Source organism: Perna viridis, chromosome 12 (genome assembly GCF_037379345.1).
Source record: "Perna viridis isolate PV_CMFRI_1.1 ecotype Kerala chromosome 12, ASM3737934v1, whole genome shotgun sequence".
NCBI classification, from domain to species: domain Eukaryota; kingdom Metazoa; phylum Mollusca; class Bivalvia; order Mytilida; family Mytilidae; genus Perna; species Perna viridis.
Window position 1 is genome coordinate 28,883,919 of NC_142456.1, and position 21,777 is coordinate 28,905,695.

The 21,777-nt window shown below is 32.6% G+C and overlaps 1 protein-coding gene across 3 annotated transcripts in view; it reads right to left on the reverse strand.

Moving 5' to 3' along the window:
• Positions 1 to 3,824: 3,824 nt before the first annotated feature.
• The window catches only part of LOC148601933 (uncharacterized), a 229,325-nt gene continuing 211,372 nt past the window's right edge, over positions 3,825 to 21,777 (reverse strand). For 2 of the 3 annotated variants that reach the window (XM_088554673.1, XM_088554675.1), the window contains 13 exons: positions 20,983 to 21,387; positions 19,626 to 19,776; positions 19,381 to 19,517; positions 17,622 to 17,698; positions 17,179 to 17,359; positions 16,596 to 16,707; positions 14,834 to 15,041; positions 13,086 to 13,280; positions 12,002 to 12,224; positions 8,708 to 9,023; positions 7,929 to 8,083; positions 6,714 to 6,763; positions 3,825 to 4,518 (listed from right to left, as the gene is read on the reverse strand). In XM_088554673.1, coding sequence (XP_088410799.1) covers positions 3,937 to 4,518; positions 6,714 to 6,763; positions 7,929 to 8,083; positions 8,708 to 9,023; positions 12,002 to 12,224; positions 13,086 to 13,280; positions 14,834 to 15,041; positions 16,596 to 16,707; positions 17,179 to 17,359; positions 17,622 to 17,698; positions 19,381 to 19,517; positions 19,626 to 19,776; positions 20,983 to 21,387 — 2,792 coding nt within the window. In that variant the 3' untranslated portion in view covers positions 3,825 to 3,936. The remainder of the gene's footprint in view (positions 4,519 to 6,713; positions 6,764 to 7,928; positions 8,084 to 8,707; positions 9,024 to 12,001; positions 12,225 to 13,085; positions 13,281 to 14,833; positions 15,042 to 16,595; positions 16,708 to 17,178; positions 17,360 to 17,621; positions 17,699 to 19,380; positions 19,518 to 19,625; positions 19,777 to 20,982; positions 21,388 to 21,777) is intronic. The other variant, XM_088554674.1, reaches the window with a different exon arrangement.

Consider the following 21,777-nt stretch of genomic DNA (forward strand, 5'->3'; position numbering starts at 1 on the left):
AATAACTGTACACGTTCTTGATACAACAACAAATACCTTTATTGAAGAAAATTCTATGGACCCAGTAGGGTATGTAAGTCTCGTCATGTAACCCCCATCACTACAGAAGTTTTATGGTCGTCATCATGAACTCGTGGATCGTTATGATGTATCCATCAGCACCATGAAAACTGATTTATTCAACGGGTCATAGTTTGCCTTTCCTCGTTTGATTTGTCATTTAGAGAGTTCAGTGTTAAGGGCAAAACATCTTTTTTTGTTTTCCATGTCTGGTCTTTGTCTCTGGATTACATTCTTTTGATTACAGCTATAACCTTGGTTCCCTTGATTACTCTTTCGCGAGAATGGTTCCTAGTATACCATTCAAAAACATGGAGATTTGTCATTTAGAGAGTTCAGTGTTAAGGGCAAAACATCTTCTTGAGTAATAAATACCAAATGACAAATGTCTATTTCTACATGATAAAGGTATTAAGAAAAAAACATAAAATAGAAGATTTTGCATTGTTATACAGCGTTTCGAGTACCCGGAAGTAAACAATAAAATGCAGATCGGTCTTCGGTTTTCAATACGTTCTACATCGGAAATTCCGGTAAAGAAAATGAGACTAGAATCAGACTTACATACCCTATTGCATATCATTCTACTTGTTTCAATTTAAGTGATCGAGCCAAAATCTAAAATCCGTTGATATCTATGGTAATTAATAGTAATCCCAGTCAAATAGAAACATGAAGTTCTCTATAAATAGCCCGGTGACCTATGTGAAAACTATCAAATTGAATGTCCTAACCATTTACATTTTTTTTAAATACGCATACCAGTCACAATTTTAAGATGTTTAAAACCAAGTAACTGTAAAAAGGAATCAACATTCAAAACAAGACAAAAAACATTTCTTTAAACCTCGGCAATTATTTTCTTTTCTGCAATGTTCATGTCCTTGAATTCACTTAAGACATGCATGTATAATGAGTAAATCTGAAACTAAAATTCTTTATTTTTAGTGTACATAGTCCTTGAAATTAAAGTAATATTTCTCGGGACTTTGAATAACAAAATTAAAAAAAACAATCCACCGGCAGATGATTTACTGATCTTGCCCTTAAAGCATATTTTATACTGGAGTATTTTCGGGCAAATATTTCCCTGTACCTAAGTACAATGTTTAATGCTGCAGCCTACCTTATGGTATAAGGGTTTCTTCGTCGTTAATTGAACATCCAAGGGTGGCCTCGAGCTGACATTTTTCATCCCGGTGGAGTTGTTGTCTCTGACATCCATTCTCATTATATTTATAAATAGACTTAATGTTATGAAATGAAAAGAGTTAATATCAAGATACTGTCAGAACTGTTGCATAGACTTTGTATTTCTTGATAATGTTTAGTTGAAAGTTCATCTCAAAATGTTATTCTGTATACGCCTTTTCCAGTGAATAATTTTTAACTTTTAAGAAAGAAAGAGCCATCCTTAATTGGCATGATCATATTTTCTGCGAATTTCGGTAGGGTTTGTGTGATCCTTTTAATCCAGATAATTAACGAAATGCTCAAGACTACAGCTAAAATGTAAGTAAAAAAATGCATGCAGACAATGAAAATAATAATGGAATTACTTTGCCAGTACGAGTGTAACAACATTCCACTGTGAAGGCATTTTGTATTATTCACTATTCATTTGGTAATCTCATCCGCCACATATACTTTAATTTGTGAATGTTTGTCAAATTTAATTTAACCACGTGATTTGTAATATATAAAATATTCTATTGTTATGGCAAGAATATTTAATTTCTAATATTAAACGTCAAATTGAATTGTCAAGAATATCATATTGTATTTTCAACATTTTCGAATTGAACTGTGAATGGTCAACAATACTGGATTGAGTTACCAACACCATCGAATGCAATTGTCAACAAAATTAAATCAAACAGTCAAAGAATCGAATTGAGTTGTCAGTGGCATCGAATTGAATTGACAACATCGAACAGAACGGTCAACAACATCAAATCAAACAGTCAATGAATCGAATTGAGTTGTCAGTGGCATCGACTTGAATTGACGACATCGAACAGAACGGTCAACAACATCAAATCAAACAGTCAAAGAATCGAATTGAGTTGTCAGTGGCATCGAATTGAATTGACAACATCGAACAGACCGGTCAACAACATCAAATCAAACAGTCAAAGAATCGAATTGAGTTGTCAGTGGCATCGAAGTGAATTGACAACATCAAACAGAACGGTCAACATCATTAAAACATTGAATAGACTTGTAAACATAGAATTGTTAATACAATAGAATTAAACTGTCAATAGCATTGAATTACAAGTAAATTGTAAACAATATTGAATTAAATCATGTTGTTTGCTCCGATTTTACTGTGCTCAATCAATCTTATTGTACATACTCAAATTTAAACTTATTCTAATCAAAAAGAAAACTACCATAATCTTGCTCAAATCAAGGAATACTAATAACAGTTTTTAAGATTAAATTAGGTAAATTGTAAGGAAATTCGGTCTCCTAAGCAGTCAGTGATATAACCATAAAATGTTATTTACAAAAAATAAGGAACAAAGAGAGTAAAAACAATATTTTCTCCTAACAATGGCGTTGATATCCCAGAGCAACCAAAATGGCTTTGAACATATGCCCCTTGTGTATTTCGTCTGAATATAGCTGGAATATTGCTGCTCGGACGTTAAACCCCAACAAACAAACAAAAACAAACCCTTGTGTATTAAGTCACACACTATATTTGAAATCAATCCACCAATGGAAAGCTAAGATTATTGCAACGAAATTGGACAAACTGATGGAATGACAGAGAGACAGATCAGGAGTTTCCAATATACCACCAAAATATCTTCCAATTTGTCAAAAATAAGAAGTGAACGTCATCAATATGTACAATGAGTTGAAAAATTGAATATTTGCGAGTCTCTGCGTTCTTCCACATCATTTTAGATCTCGAATTTGAAAACAATAGTCACTTTTTAAAAGGCATCTTCCTCTTTTACTGCTTTGGCAGTCTGTGTCTCCTTTATCTCATTTGTATTTAATTCCTTTTTATCTTTTAAATGTCAAATAAAGTATTTATTGTTCAAATAATCTGTATATTTTTTATGGCAATTTTATGCTTTCTATTTATGTTGTTATATACTGGAAATAATTAACCCTAATAGAGGCAGGGGATTTAGTGCACTGTAAAACCTGGCTTAATGCACCATTTCCACCTCTTAGAAAATGTATGTACCAAGTCAGAACCATTGCGTTAGTTTCCAACTTTCCTTGCGATGCACCTGGTCCATGCTCAGCTTTTTAGTGGAATCCGAGTTGCTCGTTTGCTTTTGTTACTTTGTATGCGTTATTTTATATTCTTTGTTGTGTGTTTTTTTTCTTTTGAGGTCATTGTCCCTGGGTAACATTTTTTTTTCATTTCCGCTAGAACCTTGATTCCCTTGATTACTTTTTCAAGTTTTTTTAACATATACCAATTCATTACAAGGAATTTCCCTTTAAACTTTTTATCAGTTAAATAAAATAATTTTGTTATTACCTTTCATTCATTGACTGTAGCAAGTTCCAGTCTTTCTGATAGTAAACCCATGTTATAGAGCATTACACATCATGTGTTAATAAGATGTTAAGCTCCTGTAGTCGTGTACATTTTTCTTTTCGTCTCAGTTAATCATGATCAGTCAAAAGCTAATAAAAAATATTAAAGAGGTCTGCATTTGCAACGGTGCACCAGTAAGGAAAATGTATCTTTCCTTTTGAAACATTTACTGAATTCCCTTTGGAACGTCAGATTATATACTGCATTGAAATTTTTATTTAAATATATTTCACAATAATTGAAATTTCAGATAATGAATTAGGAAATAAAAGATAATTAGAATGTCAGAATTAACAAAAAACAGTCTACAACATTGGTGCCAAGCTATCTGGATAAAGACTATATGAATCCTCAGGAGTATCCTGCTTTGGGACATCTGAACTACCATCATCCACTGATGTCCGATCATTTTTGGACTTGAATTCGGGTTCCCAGTCTTTCAGATCTTTTTTCTTGGGCATTTCAGGTTTGTATTTTGGTGGACGTTTTCCACCCTTAAGTGGGTCTGGAAGTGCAAATGCCTCAGCTAATGATGGTATGACCCATTTTTCATCATCTGTTTCATCTGGTTTCTTTGTCAACCTTCTCTGGACTTTCTTATTTTGAGCTCCAATGACTGATTTGTCAACTTGGTTTTTCTGTTTGATTTCTGGAAGCTTGGAAGGTTTTTTGAAAGGTTGAACATTTGCTGAAAGCTCATCTGAATTCTGTAAACCATCAGACTTGTCCTCTGTCGTTTCTCTTAACTTCAATTCGGGTTTACCAATAGGCTTATCAAAAAGTGAAACCTGTCTACCAGTAAAAAGTGGGAACTCTGACCTTAGATGTCGATTGAAACCTTTTTGTGGTTCTGCCTTACCCTCTTTGTCTGGGAAAACAATGAGATCCTGTGAACAGAAACAAGTCAAATTTACTATTATTTCACAAACAATATAATCATTTGTTATGTTCTGGAACTATAACTCACTTTTTACTTTTAAAAAATTGTTTACACACACATATTTGGGTGTAAAAATTAAGATGATTTGTAGAGTGCAGCTGTATTTAACAACAAAGGTCAACCCAACCTCTGAACAGTTGGGACATATAAGGACACCCCATTAAAGCTTAATACAGCGCTGATTTTTTATTGTCATTAAATGTTTGACACAGGATGAAAACTTGACAAGAGCCTAGGTCCCTGTTTGGCCCTTATTCCGGGAAAATTCAAGTCTTAATCCCCAATATCAAGCCTGATTTTTTTTCTTTCAAGGAATGGCACTTCATGTCACTATTCAAATAGATCCATTCACTTGCATTTTGACTTATTGTCCAGAAATATGCATGTTTTTGTCCCTCTTTAGCCCTCATTCCAAAACAGCCAAAGTAACAACCCTTAACATTATTTCCAGCTTTCCATTGATGGTATCGTACCTTGTGGAACAATCTCTATTCAGTTTAGTAATGACAATTTCCAGACATAATTAAATACTTTCTCCTGGCCCATTTTTGTACCCAATTCCTAAATTAGCTTTTGCCATAACCCTAAAAATAATTCCAAGTCTTCCTTTTGTGAAATGGGAGTTGTGGTACAAAGTCACAGAGATTCACTTAGTCAAGTTATTGTCCTGAAAACATGAAAATGCTTGTTTCTGGACCCTTTTTGGTCTTAAATGATTGAAGTAACAACCCCTAAAAATCAATCACAGCCAAAATGACAAGAGGCTCCCAGGAGCTTGAATCACTCACCTGGTTGAATTTTGCCTTTCAAAGGCAATAAATTAAACGAGAGGTTGTCCAACAATTTTGACTCGAGAAAACTTTGATAGGACTTATCATAAAGATCACTTTAGTAAATGAAAGTCTAAATCTATCATAGTTTTCAAGACATTGGCTGAAAACTCAAAAAAAATTAAAAAAAACCTGCTATTTTCCCATCAAGGGCAATAACTCTTATAAGAAGGTGTCTGACAAATTTTGACAATACTTTGGTAGTCCTAAAAATATAAGAATCATTTCAGCAATTGAAAGAATTTGGCTAAACCTAACAGTTTTGGAGATATATGCAAAAAACTACTGTCTACTGTTACTATGTTCTATTTTCAGTAACAGTGGCCATGTTTTTTGACAAATCAAAAAACCCCACTTCAATTCTATGCAGGATACCCCAAGGAACACTTATACGGAGTTTTGTTTCAATTGGTAAAATATTGTCATAGGAGAAGGATTTTGAAAGAAATAACATAAAAAAATAGCATAAATGTGGAAAAAGGGCAATAATTCCAACTTGGTTGAACAGATTAAAATGAAAATTTGACCACAGATAGATCTCATCATGCTGAACACTTTCATCCAGTCAGAATTGGGCTAAAACTTTGGAGATATATGCAAAAAAATACTGTCAGACCCCTATGTTCTATTTTTAGTAACAGCAGCCATGTTTTTCGACGGATCAAAAATCCCCATGCCAGTTCTATGCAGGATACCTCAAGGAACATTCATACCAAGTTTAGTTCCAATTGGTAAAGTAGTTTCAGAGAAGAAGAGTTTTGAAAAATTACTAACGACGGATGATGACGGATGCCAAGTGATGGCAAAGCTCACATGGCCTTCGACCTGGTGATCTGAAAAGGTGGCTTTATGGATAAATGCAATTACAATTTATATACAAAAGACAGTTTAAGAGAGTTATACAATCACATTACACTTAACACACATCCTGTCAACACAAAACAAAAATGTACCTCCATCAAGAAATGAATTCTTCTTGAATGAATGTGCCAAATGAATTCTTCTTGAATGAAATGTGCCAGATGAATTCTGATTGAATTAATGTGCCAAATGAATTTCTTATCATTTGTTGTATTACAAGATTTATTGTTGTGAAATTTGCAGCAAAATAAAATTAACTTTTCAGGAATACAATAAACTAAAATCCTCTTAAATGTTTATTGTCTGTTACATGGCCGTTTTTATAATTTTTGTTTTAATTTCTTGATTTTATGATGCAGGTAATCCATTTTTTTTGTTGTTGTGTTGTGTTTCCTTTAGTTTTAATTTCGATTGGTTTCATTCATTTCTTTTTCTTTTTGCATATATTTACCTGATCCAAACAGGTTTCATTTTCAAAGTCATCAGAAGGTTCTGTTTTACCTGTAAACCAGAAAAAAGGCTATAGAAATTTCAAAACTCAATCACAAACGCAATGTTTTGCCCATGCTCTGAACATTACCACAGATGACAAACACAGTTGATTACACTACGTATTGATACATGGTAAGTTTTGGAATGAATGTGGTTATTATACACTAAACCTATTACAGCCAAAAAATGAAGAAATCAAGGTACACATATAATTCAGAGGATTTATTATTAATATCAAAGAAACCCTAATTCTCAATCTGTACAAATTTGAAAACATAGCCCAAAATAAAATTCTAACGTTATTACAGGGTTACTTTCATAGTATTGGAGCTGTTATAAGCATGTATTTAAGGGAAATCAAATCCTAAGGACCCAAAAACACAAACAAAAAATAATGTGCACAGCTCTAAAAGATAGAGGTAACTTTACCTTTGAAATGGACAGTGACTGCCAATTATGAATAAAACATAATTGCAGTATAGCAATGCTAATATAAATAAAACCAATTATGATTGACCTAGCAGAAGTGGTTCATATATAACTGACCTAATCAAATGACTTAAAATAAAATCTTAAAAACAAACTGTAAATAGACCATTAATGCAGGAGCATATGTAGGACAAAGATACAAAATTGTGACAAAGTGATGCTAATGCCACATTATACCAAATATGATTGACCTAACATGAGTGGTTCATATCTAATTGACCTAACCAGAAAATTTTACATATAATTTTACAATGAAATTTGAAATCTAAATAGAAAGACCATGACTGTGGGGTATATGCATGAAACAGATACAGAATTGTGGTGTTGAGATACTTTAGAAACTGTATATTATATATAAATGAACTAGCATAAGTGGTTAACATGGATGCTGACGCTGGAAAAGAAACACCTTAGTCTCACCATTTGTGACACAATCTTTGAGGCCAAACAAAAATTAAAAAAATGGAACAGACACAAATATTGACTTACAGGGGAGGATCCAGGATTTTATGAAAGGGAGGGGTAATTCGAGAATCAGTATAAAAGAAACCTGATTATGACATGTCTAATGAATTAATATGATAAATTGCCAAATTCAATACAATAATTTCCCTTTGAAAAGTGGGGGCGTACAATCATTACGCCCTCACCTGGTCCCACCTTGAATTAAGCTGCATGAACATACCATCAGTAAAAAGTAAGCTCCCAAAGTTGATATCACCAACACTAGCTCCTGATGTGGATGACTGTAGAGACAAAGTAGAATCTCCAACCTTTCTGCTTCTCAAGAAATGTTTTTCTATCCATTTAAAGTGCCCACTGGAAATAAATTCACATTTTCTGCACAAAACAAATAAGTAGAGTAAAGGAAATAGACCTAATATTTGAATAACCTAAATAAAATGCTCAGAGGGTGTAACTTAATAAGACCGCAGAGTTGAACCCTAAACAATAAACATAAGAAGTATGGACACATTCACATATGATACAGCTCTGGAAAGTGAATAAATGTTCAACAATATTCTGATAAGAATGAAAGTGGTCAAAGAATTATAAAAATAAAGTTAAGCATAAAAAATATTATATATGTGACTGCTGATCCATTCATATACTTGACAGAATTGATTGTTTTGTTACCAAAAATGGTGTAAAATAAGTTGTGAAGACAAGAGGGATTAACAAAACAGGTTAATATTATTTAAAAAAAAATGATATATAGTTCATAGATTCATACTCAAAATTAAGTATCTTACTACAAACATATTTTTTTTCCAATTCAAATTTTTAACTTGCAACTTTGCAATTTGGATTCTTTGTTAAAATTGTAAATATTGCACCTTAGCAGCTGTTCAAATGCTAAATTCTATGCTGAAACTGTGCATATTAGAAATGTCTTGTTTATTTCTAAAAAAAAATATTTTAGTGACAGAATTGAGTCACAAGATAAATTCAAACAATGCTGACCTCTTTTTAACCTTCCTTCTATACAATGCTGCTAATATGATGAAAATAAATAACAATCCACTAATGACACCAACAGCAACTATCCAGGGTTTAGAGTCACAGTTTGGATTCTCCACAGGACAGCTACACTTGTACCCATTGACAAGGTCATAACATATGTATGGTTCTGTACATGGTGAGGATGTACACTCATCTGTTTCTATCTCACAGTGATCCCCTGTGTAACCTGCTTGGCAAACACATCTGTAATATTTATCAAAGTCTTCTGTTCGCTTCTCATGCTCACATGGATATACTGGCTTTGTATCATTCCTTCCTAAAAACAGAAAATTAACAATGTATGTTTAGAAATGTATTCAAGTATCATGACACACATCATTGTCTGTAAGGAAAAGCATTGTTTTACACACATAAAAAAATCTAGTCAATCTGGGTTAAGGATTTTTGATTTAAGATATCTTTAAAGGTATTTCCAACTGTAGCATTTATTTCATAATACAGGAAGAAGTGCTTCTCATTAAAATTTACAAGATCTTTAATTTCATCGCCTTTTTTATATCTCCCTAGTTTCGATTTTGAGGTTGTTCACTGAAATAAGCTGACAATTATAATTTTTTTTACTGTCAATAAAAATTACACTAGTTTGATGGTAGTTTTATATAACTTTATAAAAATAGATTTGTTATCAATGTTTATTTATATTTTTTATCTCTCTGTGTTGGTTCTTCGTTTGCTGATATATTTAACTAAAAGGTTTGTCTACATCTTTTATCAAAGTTCACAAGAAGATTTTCTTTGATAGTTTTTAAGATATAATACATTGCACCTTGAAATCAGGGTTAAAAATGAGTCCAATGATACTCTGCCCAATTAAATAAAATATGAGATTTTTCTGACATGTAGCACTAATTTGCAGAACTTATTTTCTGTATATTTTTTCCCCCAAAACTTGATTCATCAATCACTTGTAGTATATCACAGTTTGTCTTGTTCAGCAATTATACCAAATATCACTGACATACAAAAGGTTTTAGCATCAGATACATGAACATTTAATTTAAAAAAAAAAAGGTCAACAAGGACATACAGTAGATTCCGCTTAATTGCATAGCCTATTTGCCAGTAAAAATTATGCAAATAACCGGGCTATTCTTATAACCGAAATTACGATTTTACCGGAAGTGCGAGTTCAGGTAAGACGATGATACTGTGGATCAACCAGGGATATCACTGTTCAACATTTCTGATCTGGTATTTAATTGTTATAGACCTTCTCATTGTATTGTTCTTTTATCAATAAATAATAATATATATTGTGTTTGTCTTGTTTATTGACCTTCTTTACGCTGTGTGTATTTATAAGTAAAACCACGTGTTTCTCATCTATAAATAGTCAAGTAATTTCCTGATCTTTCTACGAAAGCAAATCCCATATTTCATATTTCAGGCAGGATTCAGTGTAATAATCATCAATGTTTGCAGTTTTTGGGCTTTTGAAATGGTCTGTGTGTTTTTATTCCTCTGTTCATTGTACACTGATAGTTGTGTATTATACGCGTCATTGACATCGATATATTCCTATGACGAGTGGATAGTATGGGGCACCTTAGGGTAGTTAAATTTCATTAGACATTGTACTGAATGAATGACTTTTAATTTTCGTATGATATTTATGCCTAGTAACCCAAGCTCACTCAAAACTGTTCAGCTCATTAAAGAAAATTAAATTTACATTGATAATCATTTGTAGTCGGAAGAATTTAAATAGGGACAAAAAATACCCCAAGCCGAACCTCAAGCCGCATCATAAGGTGATGTTCGGCATGTCGTCAGAAGTCATTGTTCACCTAGGTGCTTGTTTATTTTAATGTAATTAGAAATCATTTATATTGTCTTTTATGTCCATGATTTTTTAATCCATTATTAACACCTCCTGATTGATGATATTCTAGTTTTTACAACAATAAATATGATTGACATATTTATGACCCGAAGGCTTAAAATAGAATTTTGGAAAACCTGTCTTTACCTGGACGAGCAAAATTCTCTATGCAATAAACCGAAATGCACCTCCAAGGCCTATGCAAATAAGCGATTTTTTCCCTAATAGAATAATAGGAAATGGTTTTGTGCAGGAGAAAATTATGCTAATAACCGAAATATGCAATTAAGCGATATGCGATTAAGTGGAGTCGACTGTATTACTCTGACATATAATTCTTTGAAAGAAAGAGTACTTTTTCCTTTTATAGTTCAAATATTGATTTTTAAAAATGACTATTGCTATCAAAAAATGTTCTTTTGTAAATTGCAGTCAACTCTTCACTTCAGTCAATGAGTTGTTCTTAAATTGAAATTTGTTATTATTTTTGTTTGTATTAACTGTCAGTTGTTTTATTTTCATGACATTTTTTTTCTTGATTATTTAAGGATGTAGACCTAGGGTAAGGGAAACAACTCTTGAAATCAGTGGTATGTTTGTATCATATTCAATTTCACCAAAGCCTTTCAAGCTTTCATTTGAAACAGAATGAAATCAATCCAAGTTACTTTGATGCTTACATGAGATTGATGTAAAATGCTAAATACAAACGTTGTGTCCCTTACCCTAGGCCTACCACTTTAAAGCAGCTTAAAAACCTGTAGAAGCAAATATGAGTATTGAAAGAATGATTAAATCATCTGCAAAACTGAGACTACTCAACATTTTTTATACAAGGGTTACATAGATGTCAATATGAGCTCTCAAAATTCTGTGAAGACTGTTACTACATGTATAGCGTTTAAATTCAGTGTGACTTAAATTATCTCCTTGTTTCATTCCCCTTTCAATTTATTGACAATTATCTGTATTACTCTGAATAACTGGTCCTAATTTCTTTTGATAAGTATAATAAACTGGAATGTCATGTAAATTCTGTAATATGTTCTACACCTCCAAAAAGGCTACACATTTTTATTTTGTTATAAAGTTGCATTATGTGTCTACATGTTGATATGTATAATTAATCATGCCCATCTTTCTGTTCGCAGGAAATAATTCACATCTAAAATCCAATAGTTTCTGTTGTATTTCATTGTTATTCACAGAATTATCTCCCTTAATTTTGAAATCTACAGTACATTCTATATAACTTTTATCTCTAAAGAACAAGAGTTATATGCAAAACCACATGTTACTTTCTGTTTACTATACCATTTCATACAAAATATCAAAAATAAAAATATGTAGGCTTTTCAACCATGTATTGAATTTTGCATGATTCTTATCTGGAGTGCTACTTTTAGACAAACCTTGACAAGATGCCATATGTAGACAAGGAGATTCCATGATCAGAAACTGTACAGTGACAACATCAGACGTGGCATTGTTGTCATCAGTAAAATAAAACTTCATCTCATCAGTACCATAAAAAGACATATTCTGTTCATAACTTATGTTATAATAAATCCATGATAGATTCGAACTTATGTCTCTAGGCAATTCAGAATGGTTTCCACATGGATAGGTTAGCTTCTGTAAAAAACAAAAATAATGTTCTCATCCACGTGAGGAAGTTTTCTAAATGTAATTGGTCATAGCTGTAAAACAATCCAAAACATTATGTCATGTATGTACATGGTTATACATTATGTCATGTATGTACATAGTTATACATTATGTCATGTATGTACATAGTTATACATTATGTCATGTATGTACATAGTTATACATTATGTCATGTATGTACATAGTTATACATTCTACAATTCCTATTTGATCTTTAAGTTTTAATATAAACAAAGTTTAGATATACGAATACAGAGTAGATACCTCTTTGGAATAAATGACACAGTCCTAATAAGGCTAATGGAAATGCGTAATTCACTCCCATAAAATAAAAATAACAGGTGCTTTACGTAATTATCATTCATTCCCTTAAAGTTCATAAAAATTCAGCCAGACATTAAGGAGTTGCAGTTTCAAAAATGTGTTAGATGAATGAATGGAAGGACAGATGAAAAAACAGACTTAATGCTGGTGTATAATAATTAACTCTGTATTATCACTTGAGGGTTATTACTTCTGTATTATCACATGAGGATGTATTACCTCTGTATTATCACATGAGGGGTATTACCTCTGTATTATCACTTGAGGGTTATTACCTCTGTATTATCACTTGAGGGTTATTATCTCTGTATTATCACTTGAGGGTTATTACTTCTGTATTATCACATGAGGATGTATTACCACTGTATTATCACTTGAGGATGTATTACCTCTGTATTATCACTTGAGGATGTATTACCTCTGTATTATCACTTGAGGGGTATTGCCTCTGTAATATCAATTGAGGATGTATTACCTCTGTATTATCACTTGAGGATGTATTACCTCTGTATTATCAAAGCAAGGCTGTATCTTTAGTGGTGTAATTTCTTCTTTGCTCATTGTAATATTGCCATATTTAGGTTGAGATAGTTGAATTCTGTGAGTATCTTTGCCTTCAACATCATGAGCTCCAATCACAGCAGAAAATGGTTCAGTCCATTTATCTTTGTTAAATTCATTCATCTGCTCAAGATAAATCTAAAAAAAAAACAGAAAAAAATACTTATCCTTTATAATAGTTTTATAAGATATATATCATAAACTGTAGATTAAAAAAGCCATGTAATTTGCTAAGGGTTTTAATTCTAAATCAAACCAATTTGTCACTGGTATGTCAACTAGCAGTCTACGGTATGATACTCTGGTATAATTGTGTGAGGTAAATCATGCTGGTGCTGGTGCCCAACTAAAAAACAATGAGCCCTGAATACTGGTGACAGGAAACAGGAATCCTAGAGTTCTGAATTCAGGTGACAAGAAAAATGAATCCCAGAGCCCTGAATTCTGTCAACTGGAAATGGGAATCCTTAAACTCTGAATATGGGTGACAGGCAATTGGAATTCTAGAGCCCTGAATCTTGGTGACAGGAAGCAGGAATCCTTAGGCCCTGAATACTGGTGACAGGAAATGAGAATGCTTCAGCCCTGAATACTGGTACCAGGAAATGGGAATCCTTGTGCCCTGAATACTGGTTACTGACCTTATCATCAAATTTCAAAATCTTATTATTCCTAAAAAGTCAATCCTAAAATGCCTTTTTTGATTAACTACACAAAGTGATGCCTGCTATAAACATGAAAAAAAAACTCATAATCCTCACTAACAATAAACTTATGTGCACATACAGATGGTGCCAGAATTTTTTTTGAATTAATGTGCAATAAATGGAAAACACCCTCTTTATACTAAATAAATATTTGTAAATCAATAACAAAAAAATAGTATTTTTCAAAAAATTAAATGGAGCTTCCAACTGTATTGATATACAGTATATACAATTTCCCAAAGTTTCAATTTAGCTGATGCAAGCATTTTTGAGAAATTGTATGAAATTGTATGGGATGGACGAATGGATAAACAGACAGCGGCAAAACAATATGCCCCACCCCCAATTTCTAGGCAATAAAAATAACCCAAGCATAAAATGTTGCATTGATATAAAAAAAAAAACAAAAAACAAAAAAAAAAAACACACACAGCATTTGATCTCAAGAGTAAAGATCACCACATCTGGTACAAGACACATCATTTTGTGGCCATTTATCCACTTGCCAGATATCAAAAAGACAAACAAAATACAGTCAGAGTATTTAATGAACAAAAATGCACAAAACTGAAGACTTAAGGTCACCAACCATGTTTACCAACACATCATGAAAGTTTTCTTTTTCGATATGCCAAATATCAAAAGCCTTGAAAGACAGATGGATCAATGAGGGACAAACATATTGATTACTACAAGTACGGGCCTGAAATAAGCTCTATCAAACATGATATCTGATGTGGATCATCTGTCAACAACAGTTAAAATCTGGTAACGCAAAAGACTATTTTATGTTAAAATCAGAGTTTACAATATCTACATTTTACTTATACAGATTCTTTTGGAACCTTTATATTTTCAGACATTGTAATTAAAGCCTTAGAAGTACTTTCTATGTGAAAAAAAACAACTTTTTAAAGTATATCAGTATGTGTGACCAAGCCTGAAAAAAAATCCAAATCACCTAGTGGGTTGTGAGTAAGTTACCTTAATTGGTTCAGTAGGATCTGCTTGCATGATAGAATGTCCATACTGAGTCACAAACACTGTTGGTGGATCATTTACATTAACTACATCTATAGTCAATTTTACTGGAGAGTCAGAAACTGGTATATCTGGATCAGTTTGATTCTCAGTCAATGTGATAAAGATGGTCTCCAAACCAGAACAATCTTTACATGGTGTATACAACAACCTGTTAATTATACATAGCCATTGTGCTTTAGAATTCATGTGAGTGTCAGATGGACTCACAAAAAAAAAAATGAAGTTGCACAAGTTTTCATGTTAAGTATAACCCCTCTCTTGTAGGAATACAATAATGGACAGCATCCTTTACTAAAAATTGTATGCCCTGCCTATATTAAACCACAAACCAACTGAAATTTGAAATCAATCCATCAATTGGTTGCATAGATGATTGTGATGAGAATATTTTGTCAATCATTTCATTGTGAAAAAGCCTAAAAAAACAAACAGGAAGTTAATATTGTAAAGCACCAAAAAACAGCTTTCAATGCATGCCCAACTTACATACAGCCATATAACAAATTTGAAATCAGTCCATGCATTTGGAACAGAGATTATTGTTATGAAATTTGGATGGTTGAAATGAAGGACAGACAAAGTGATTCCAATATAATACCACCAGTTCATTGAGCTTAGTATGACAATTTCTTATTTTTATCAACAACATTGATTTATCCCTTCAAGAGTATGCGACCTGACAGGATGATAAATGAAAAATGCATTGGAGTTCAATAAAAAATATAAATTGTGATATATGATGAGAATGAAATATATTAATACATTTATTTAGAGATTATTTCATTGCATTTTACACATCAGCTTGTGTGTCAACATGAGACTTCAATATCAAGAACTCTGCTACAAGGGCTGATACAGGTTGAGAGCTGATGCAAGGGATGGTATGGAACAATGCATTATTTTTTTTATCATATTTTTTAATGATAATAAAATAAATTGCTTTAAAGAGTGCAGCTTATATATGAATGCAGAGGATGAATCCTGAACAGTTTAGGCACACACCATTCAAACAACTTTGAATTTTAATTATGATTATATACTTGATTGACATGATTTAAACAAAACTGTAACTTGTCATGGTAAAGCAATATACAAAATAACAAATGAATATCTGTTTGCATAACAACAAAAAGTCTGGAAAACTGATTTGCAAAACTGAAGGATGAAGTGAAAACCAAAGGTACCCTTCCGTGCGAGATTGCAGTAGGGAACTGATAAGTACCATTTACTTTCAGTCTAAACAAGATGTTTCACACTATGTGGTGTGAAGATATGGTAAAAGTATTAATGTTTGCAGATTCTGTAAAGCAAACATATTTGTGGGGATCGATTTTTGTGGTTTAAGACGATGATTAGTGTCACAAAGGGTTAGAAATCAACTTCACCTGTACTATTTTTTGCGCTTTTCAGTCCACCCTGAAACTAGCAAAAATTAGTACATTTCAATGATGGGGGAGGGGGGGCATAAAAAGTGTAAGAGTAGATATTTCAATCCTTACTTTAAGTTTTAAGTTACTGTAATGTACTCAGACAACCATTTCAATATTAACATTCAGTTTGTACTGGTTACCATTTCAATATTCACATTCAGTCCTAAGTAAGTGTAGGTACAGATAATAATTACACTCCACCCTGAGTAAGTGTAGGTACAGATAATACTTACACACCACCCTGAGTAAGTGTAGGTACAGATAATACTTACACGCCATCCTGAGTAAGTGTAGGTGTAGACATTGAGTATGTAGTGTTTTCAAGTAAAAATAGAATATCCTCTCCTTCTTCATCAACTGCCTCTAACCTGTACTGCAGAGTTCCTAAAAATAACAAAAATAAATAATGATTAGATAGAGACATTATTTTTGTTAAGCAAAAAAAATAATATGTCTGTTTCCTACTATTCTACCTGCCCTTATTTCTTACCTACCCTAAACATTGTATAGTCATTATGGCTGTTTACAGACAGTTATGCTATGATGTAAATGAAGCCATTAAATGTTTGTTATTCAATACATCATACTTTGTTCTTGCCCAAACCGACAAACAAGGTGTCGTTTTCACTTGTCCGAAAACCTCACCATTTATTGTCCTGTGCAATTGGACAACTGTTAATGTCAAACAATGAAAAGTAATCATCATTTTTACACAAATAGACATATTGAAAAATATGACACCCCCCCCAAAATCAGTATTTTAACAAATTGTTTTTACACATTGTTAGGTCAACCATTCTAGTATTCTCACTTCCATATTGCAGTTGAAGTTCATGGTTAATTTAGATCACTTACCAGCATCTTCATTTATTGTCACATAATCAGGGCTGATAAGTCTCGGTGGTGAGTTATAGACACTTTTACTAAGAGATACCAGTATAAACTGGGTTTCTTTTGACAAGAAAGGAATATCCGTTGATCTTTTCTTCCTTTTTGAGTGCTGGTCGTTACCATCTTCTTTCCAAGTACCACATACCTACATTATAGATAAGCAGATTCTCAGATCATAAAATGTCCAATAATTACTTTAAAAAATTACAGAATACATGAATGATCATTATAGTTGGTTCCAACATCATTATTCAAAACAAAACTTAAAATCTCCTTCAAATTTATAAAGGGTAGCTGTTAAACAACCATAGATATTTGATTGTTTCTATGACCTTAGCTTTGGTGACATATTTTATTTCAACACATATAAAATAATTCTGCTGTAAGAAAATGATAGTATGTTTTACCATTATAGAAATGGTTCCATTGTTTCTCTGTAGATTTTGTCCACATGTTCTACTTGTTATCTCCCACTGTTGTTGTGCTGTAATAGAGATAATTGTAATATTTAGAAGGACTTTAATCCTGCCACATTTTTGCACATATCCCGTCGAGAATTTCTGGCCTCTCTGTATGTCTTGTTTCGTTTTCACCTTTAGTTTATTTTTTTATATACTGGAGTATAAAGGTTGATTGATTGATTGTTGGGGTTTAACGTCCGAGCAGCTATATTTCAGCTATATTCAGACGTTAAACATGAAATGGATGATAAAATGAACATGAAATGATGATGAAATGAAAAAAGGGATGGGACACAAGGATGATAGGGTTGACAAATTTTGGGAGTATAGAGGCAACTCTTTTGCTGTACCTGTGAATAATTTTGTTTTTGGGCCAGCTGCAGCCTGCCCTGTGGTGTGAAGGTTTCCTCATCGTTCATTGAAAACCAATGTGTGACCTTGGACTGACAATTTCATCCCAGTGGAGTTATTGTTTCTTTGAAATATTCACCATACCTTTTTTCGTTACATTAACAAATCATAAATCAACAAACTGGAACAAAGCTTGAACTTAATCTGTAATTCATCAAAATCAGTTCAATATCTCAAGGGGAACAGGAAAAAAATTCTGAAAAATGAGTCTTCACAGTTACTTTTCTAAATCAAAAGGGCACAACAAACCAGAATAAAATTCAGACTAGATCTCATTAATATACACATGCACTCCAGATGGACACAAAAACCCCCAAACAAATAAAAAACAAAAAGAAGGACTACCCTAGAAACATCTATGTGTCATCGTTTCTGGGCAGACAAAGATGGTGCTCTGCACATGAAAGATTCCGTCTATTGACACTTTGGCATCACAATAAAAAAATCAAACTTTTCACTGAGCTACTAAGTTGAAAAGAAGATTTTTATAATTCCTCCAAAAACATATTTATGTGCATAAATATGAACACAAACAGGTGAAGATTTTCTGTTTAAGAATTATATTGCAAAAAAAAAAGATCGGTTTCACCATGCTGATATGGATTAAATAACATTGCGAAAACTTGATACAATTGCAGAATTAAGACCTAGTAGCCAGCTGATTATCAGCTCTTCAGTAAATGGCAATTTTGACAGGTTTTTGCTAATACTTTTTATTAAAAATTTTACCAACATTTGGAGAAAATTTTGGACTATTATCTATGTGAATTTGTGAATTATATTACATTTTAGACTTTGAAACCAGTGCATTATCCAATTATACAGTAATTATTTGTGTGAAGAGTGCTCACAACTTTGCAGTAAAAATGACTTCGGTCAAAAATGTGGACAAATCTCTTGACAAGTTTTTGAAAAGTCTGGGAAAATTGTTCAACATGTACAAACTTTGCTGGCAGCTAAGAAAAGTGGACCAAAATTGAGATGGTCAAATTGCAACAGCTACAACAAACCCTACATGGGAAAGACATATATGTCAGATTTTCTAACTTTAAATAAGTGGTTTAATCTTGTTCTTTTAAAAGATACAATAGTGCCAACTCATACACATTTCCTGTGAGACTCACACATTTTGAAGTTGATTAGGGAGCATTTTCCTTTGACCTATCATTTTTTCTCTTTGATCTGTCCAACTTTTGCCAAATCTTTGACATTTGCATCTTCAATCCCAGATATGGCAGCAACTAAAATCCAGAACTCAAGACCAAGATAAATAAAACATATGAAAAAGCCTTACTAGGATTCCAGTGTAATAATTCTGTCTTATTCTCATCATTTTCTCCAACAACATCATTGAAGGTTATGTTGACTGGTCCTGGCATTGATAGATGACCTACTGGTACCAATGTAAAGGAAAAGAAATTTTCCATTGGTCTACAAAATAATTACAATATATTAATCATTTAATGTAAAAAAAATCAGTATCAAACAGAAAGTATTGACTTGTTGTAATGTTATTCAAAGACTTTAAAGTTTACCAACCTTCTGTATAAAAGTCTTTCCACCATGTCTGACGTTGTTTCTGGATTAACAATATAGGGTTTAAAATGTGGAGAAGAATCTGATCTGTAGTCAGTTGTTAAATCTGTAGTACTTAGAGGCAGCATCATGACACTCTGACCTGGCTGTAACCCTAAAAAGAAGTTATAACCTTTATTAGTTTAAATACAGATTTTTCATGTAGAAAGCAGTGATTTACCTAATGTTCCCAGTGTAAAAGTTTTTCATAATGCACACTGTATAATAAATTCGGTAATTCCACTCTCGTCCTTCTCTCTTACCAAAATGTCACAACAGGAACATCAATCCCCATTAACAAAATTTAAAATTTATGTTGAAAATAGCAATGAATAATGGAGGTAATTTACATGATAAATAGGATAATCAATTGGTTATCGTAAATAACCAAAATATGTTCATTCATGCCAAAAATGCATGAAGATTTAATATTTGCGTGGAACAAGAAATCTAAGTGTTTTTCAGTACTTGTGTTCATATTTTGGTTATTCAGTCTTTCAAAATAATTATCCTATTATTATCCGATTCTGTCAATGAACATATGTTAATAAACTTCATTTTGAACTTATGTCTCAAGGTCTAGAGGCTCCCAGGTTCATTTCTCAACTTTCAAAGGTAAAAACTCTAACAAAGCATTTGTTCTAGTAAAACCAGATGGACAGTTTTGTAGGTTTTACCTATATGGATCATTTCATCAATTGAAAGTTTCTTACTATCTATTATAGTTTTCAAATATTGGTTAAAAACTACATTTTTTGTCCTCAAAGGGCAATTATTCAATTTAGGAGATGTCCTACAACTATGACCCATTTATGACTTTTGTAGGACTTATCATATAGATCATTAATTGAAAGGTTTTTAATGTATTTACCAATTGTGGTTTACAAAATGTTTGCTAAAAATTCCAAAACTCTAACAAGGAGTCGCCCTACAAGTCTGACCCAACATTTGTACCCCTTGTCATAAGTGGAAGTTTTCCATTAGTATAGACTGTAGTAGAGCTCATCAAGCTGGAAAGTAATCTTCATTTTCTTCTTTCAACCATAGTTTTTTTTTTTTATATAAATTGAAATAAGTGGCTTTACCCCTATGTTTTACTAATATACATGGTAGCCATTTTTATTCTTAACAAATTAAAATCCAAACATAATTTATTTGCATGATACCCCAGCAATTTTTTATAAAAATCTTTCATGTTGTTTCAGAGAAGGAGATGTTTGAAGAAAAGTTTACAGACAACAATGATGGACGTAAAGTGATGCCTAGTAATATTGAACATAATAATTTCATAATTGTCTTAAGAACAGGGAAAATTCAGTACCATTAGGTGTAGTTATGGCAAGCACATCAGCTCCTCGTTTTTTCCTTGTTGACTTTGTAGTGAATGAATGAACGATTTCAATGCTTTCCCCATTGGTAGAACTCTGCAATAATGCCTTGTTGTCAGTGATAGTAACAGTTCCAAGAGATTTGTTAGCACACAGCATGGCATCATTACAAACTCTCATCGTCAGGAACAAAGTTCTGCCTGGTTCCATGTGGAATACATTACTACTGTTATCTGACGCATTGCCATTTTGTGGTCTATATTCTGATAAGGGACGTATTTTAATGCCATTTATATATAGCCATCCATTGTTAATCATAGCAGATCCTGACATGTTGTATCCAACCCATACACATGGAAACACATCATCATTGTCCTCTGATGTTCCAACACACATATCTAAAATTAAATTAAAGAAATAAAATGCTTTGCAGGGCCCAGCTTGATCTGACTGCAGAGGTCAGAGGTAAAACCATGAACAGTAGGTATAAGTATGGCTTGATACAGCTATGAATATTTATTGCAATTTTATATTTGACACAACCAGGATAAGAATTTTACTAGAATTAAAGTGCTCCCTCTTTGCCCCTACAATTGTTTGACTCTTAACTTCCTTTGATTGGAGGTATGGCACCATGTGGTGTAATTTTTCTGGTCTTAGTCCCTCTGTAATCTAGGATTCCACTTTCCTGTCACCTGTCAATTTTGGTATGGAAAAGTTGATTATTCTGCCCCATTTTCCCTTTGGCATGTACAAAGCTTGAATACTTTAAAGGATTTTGAATAATA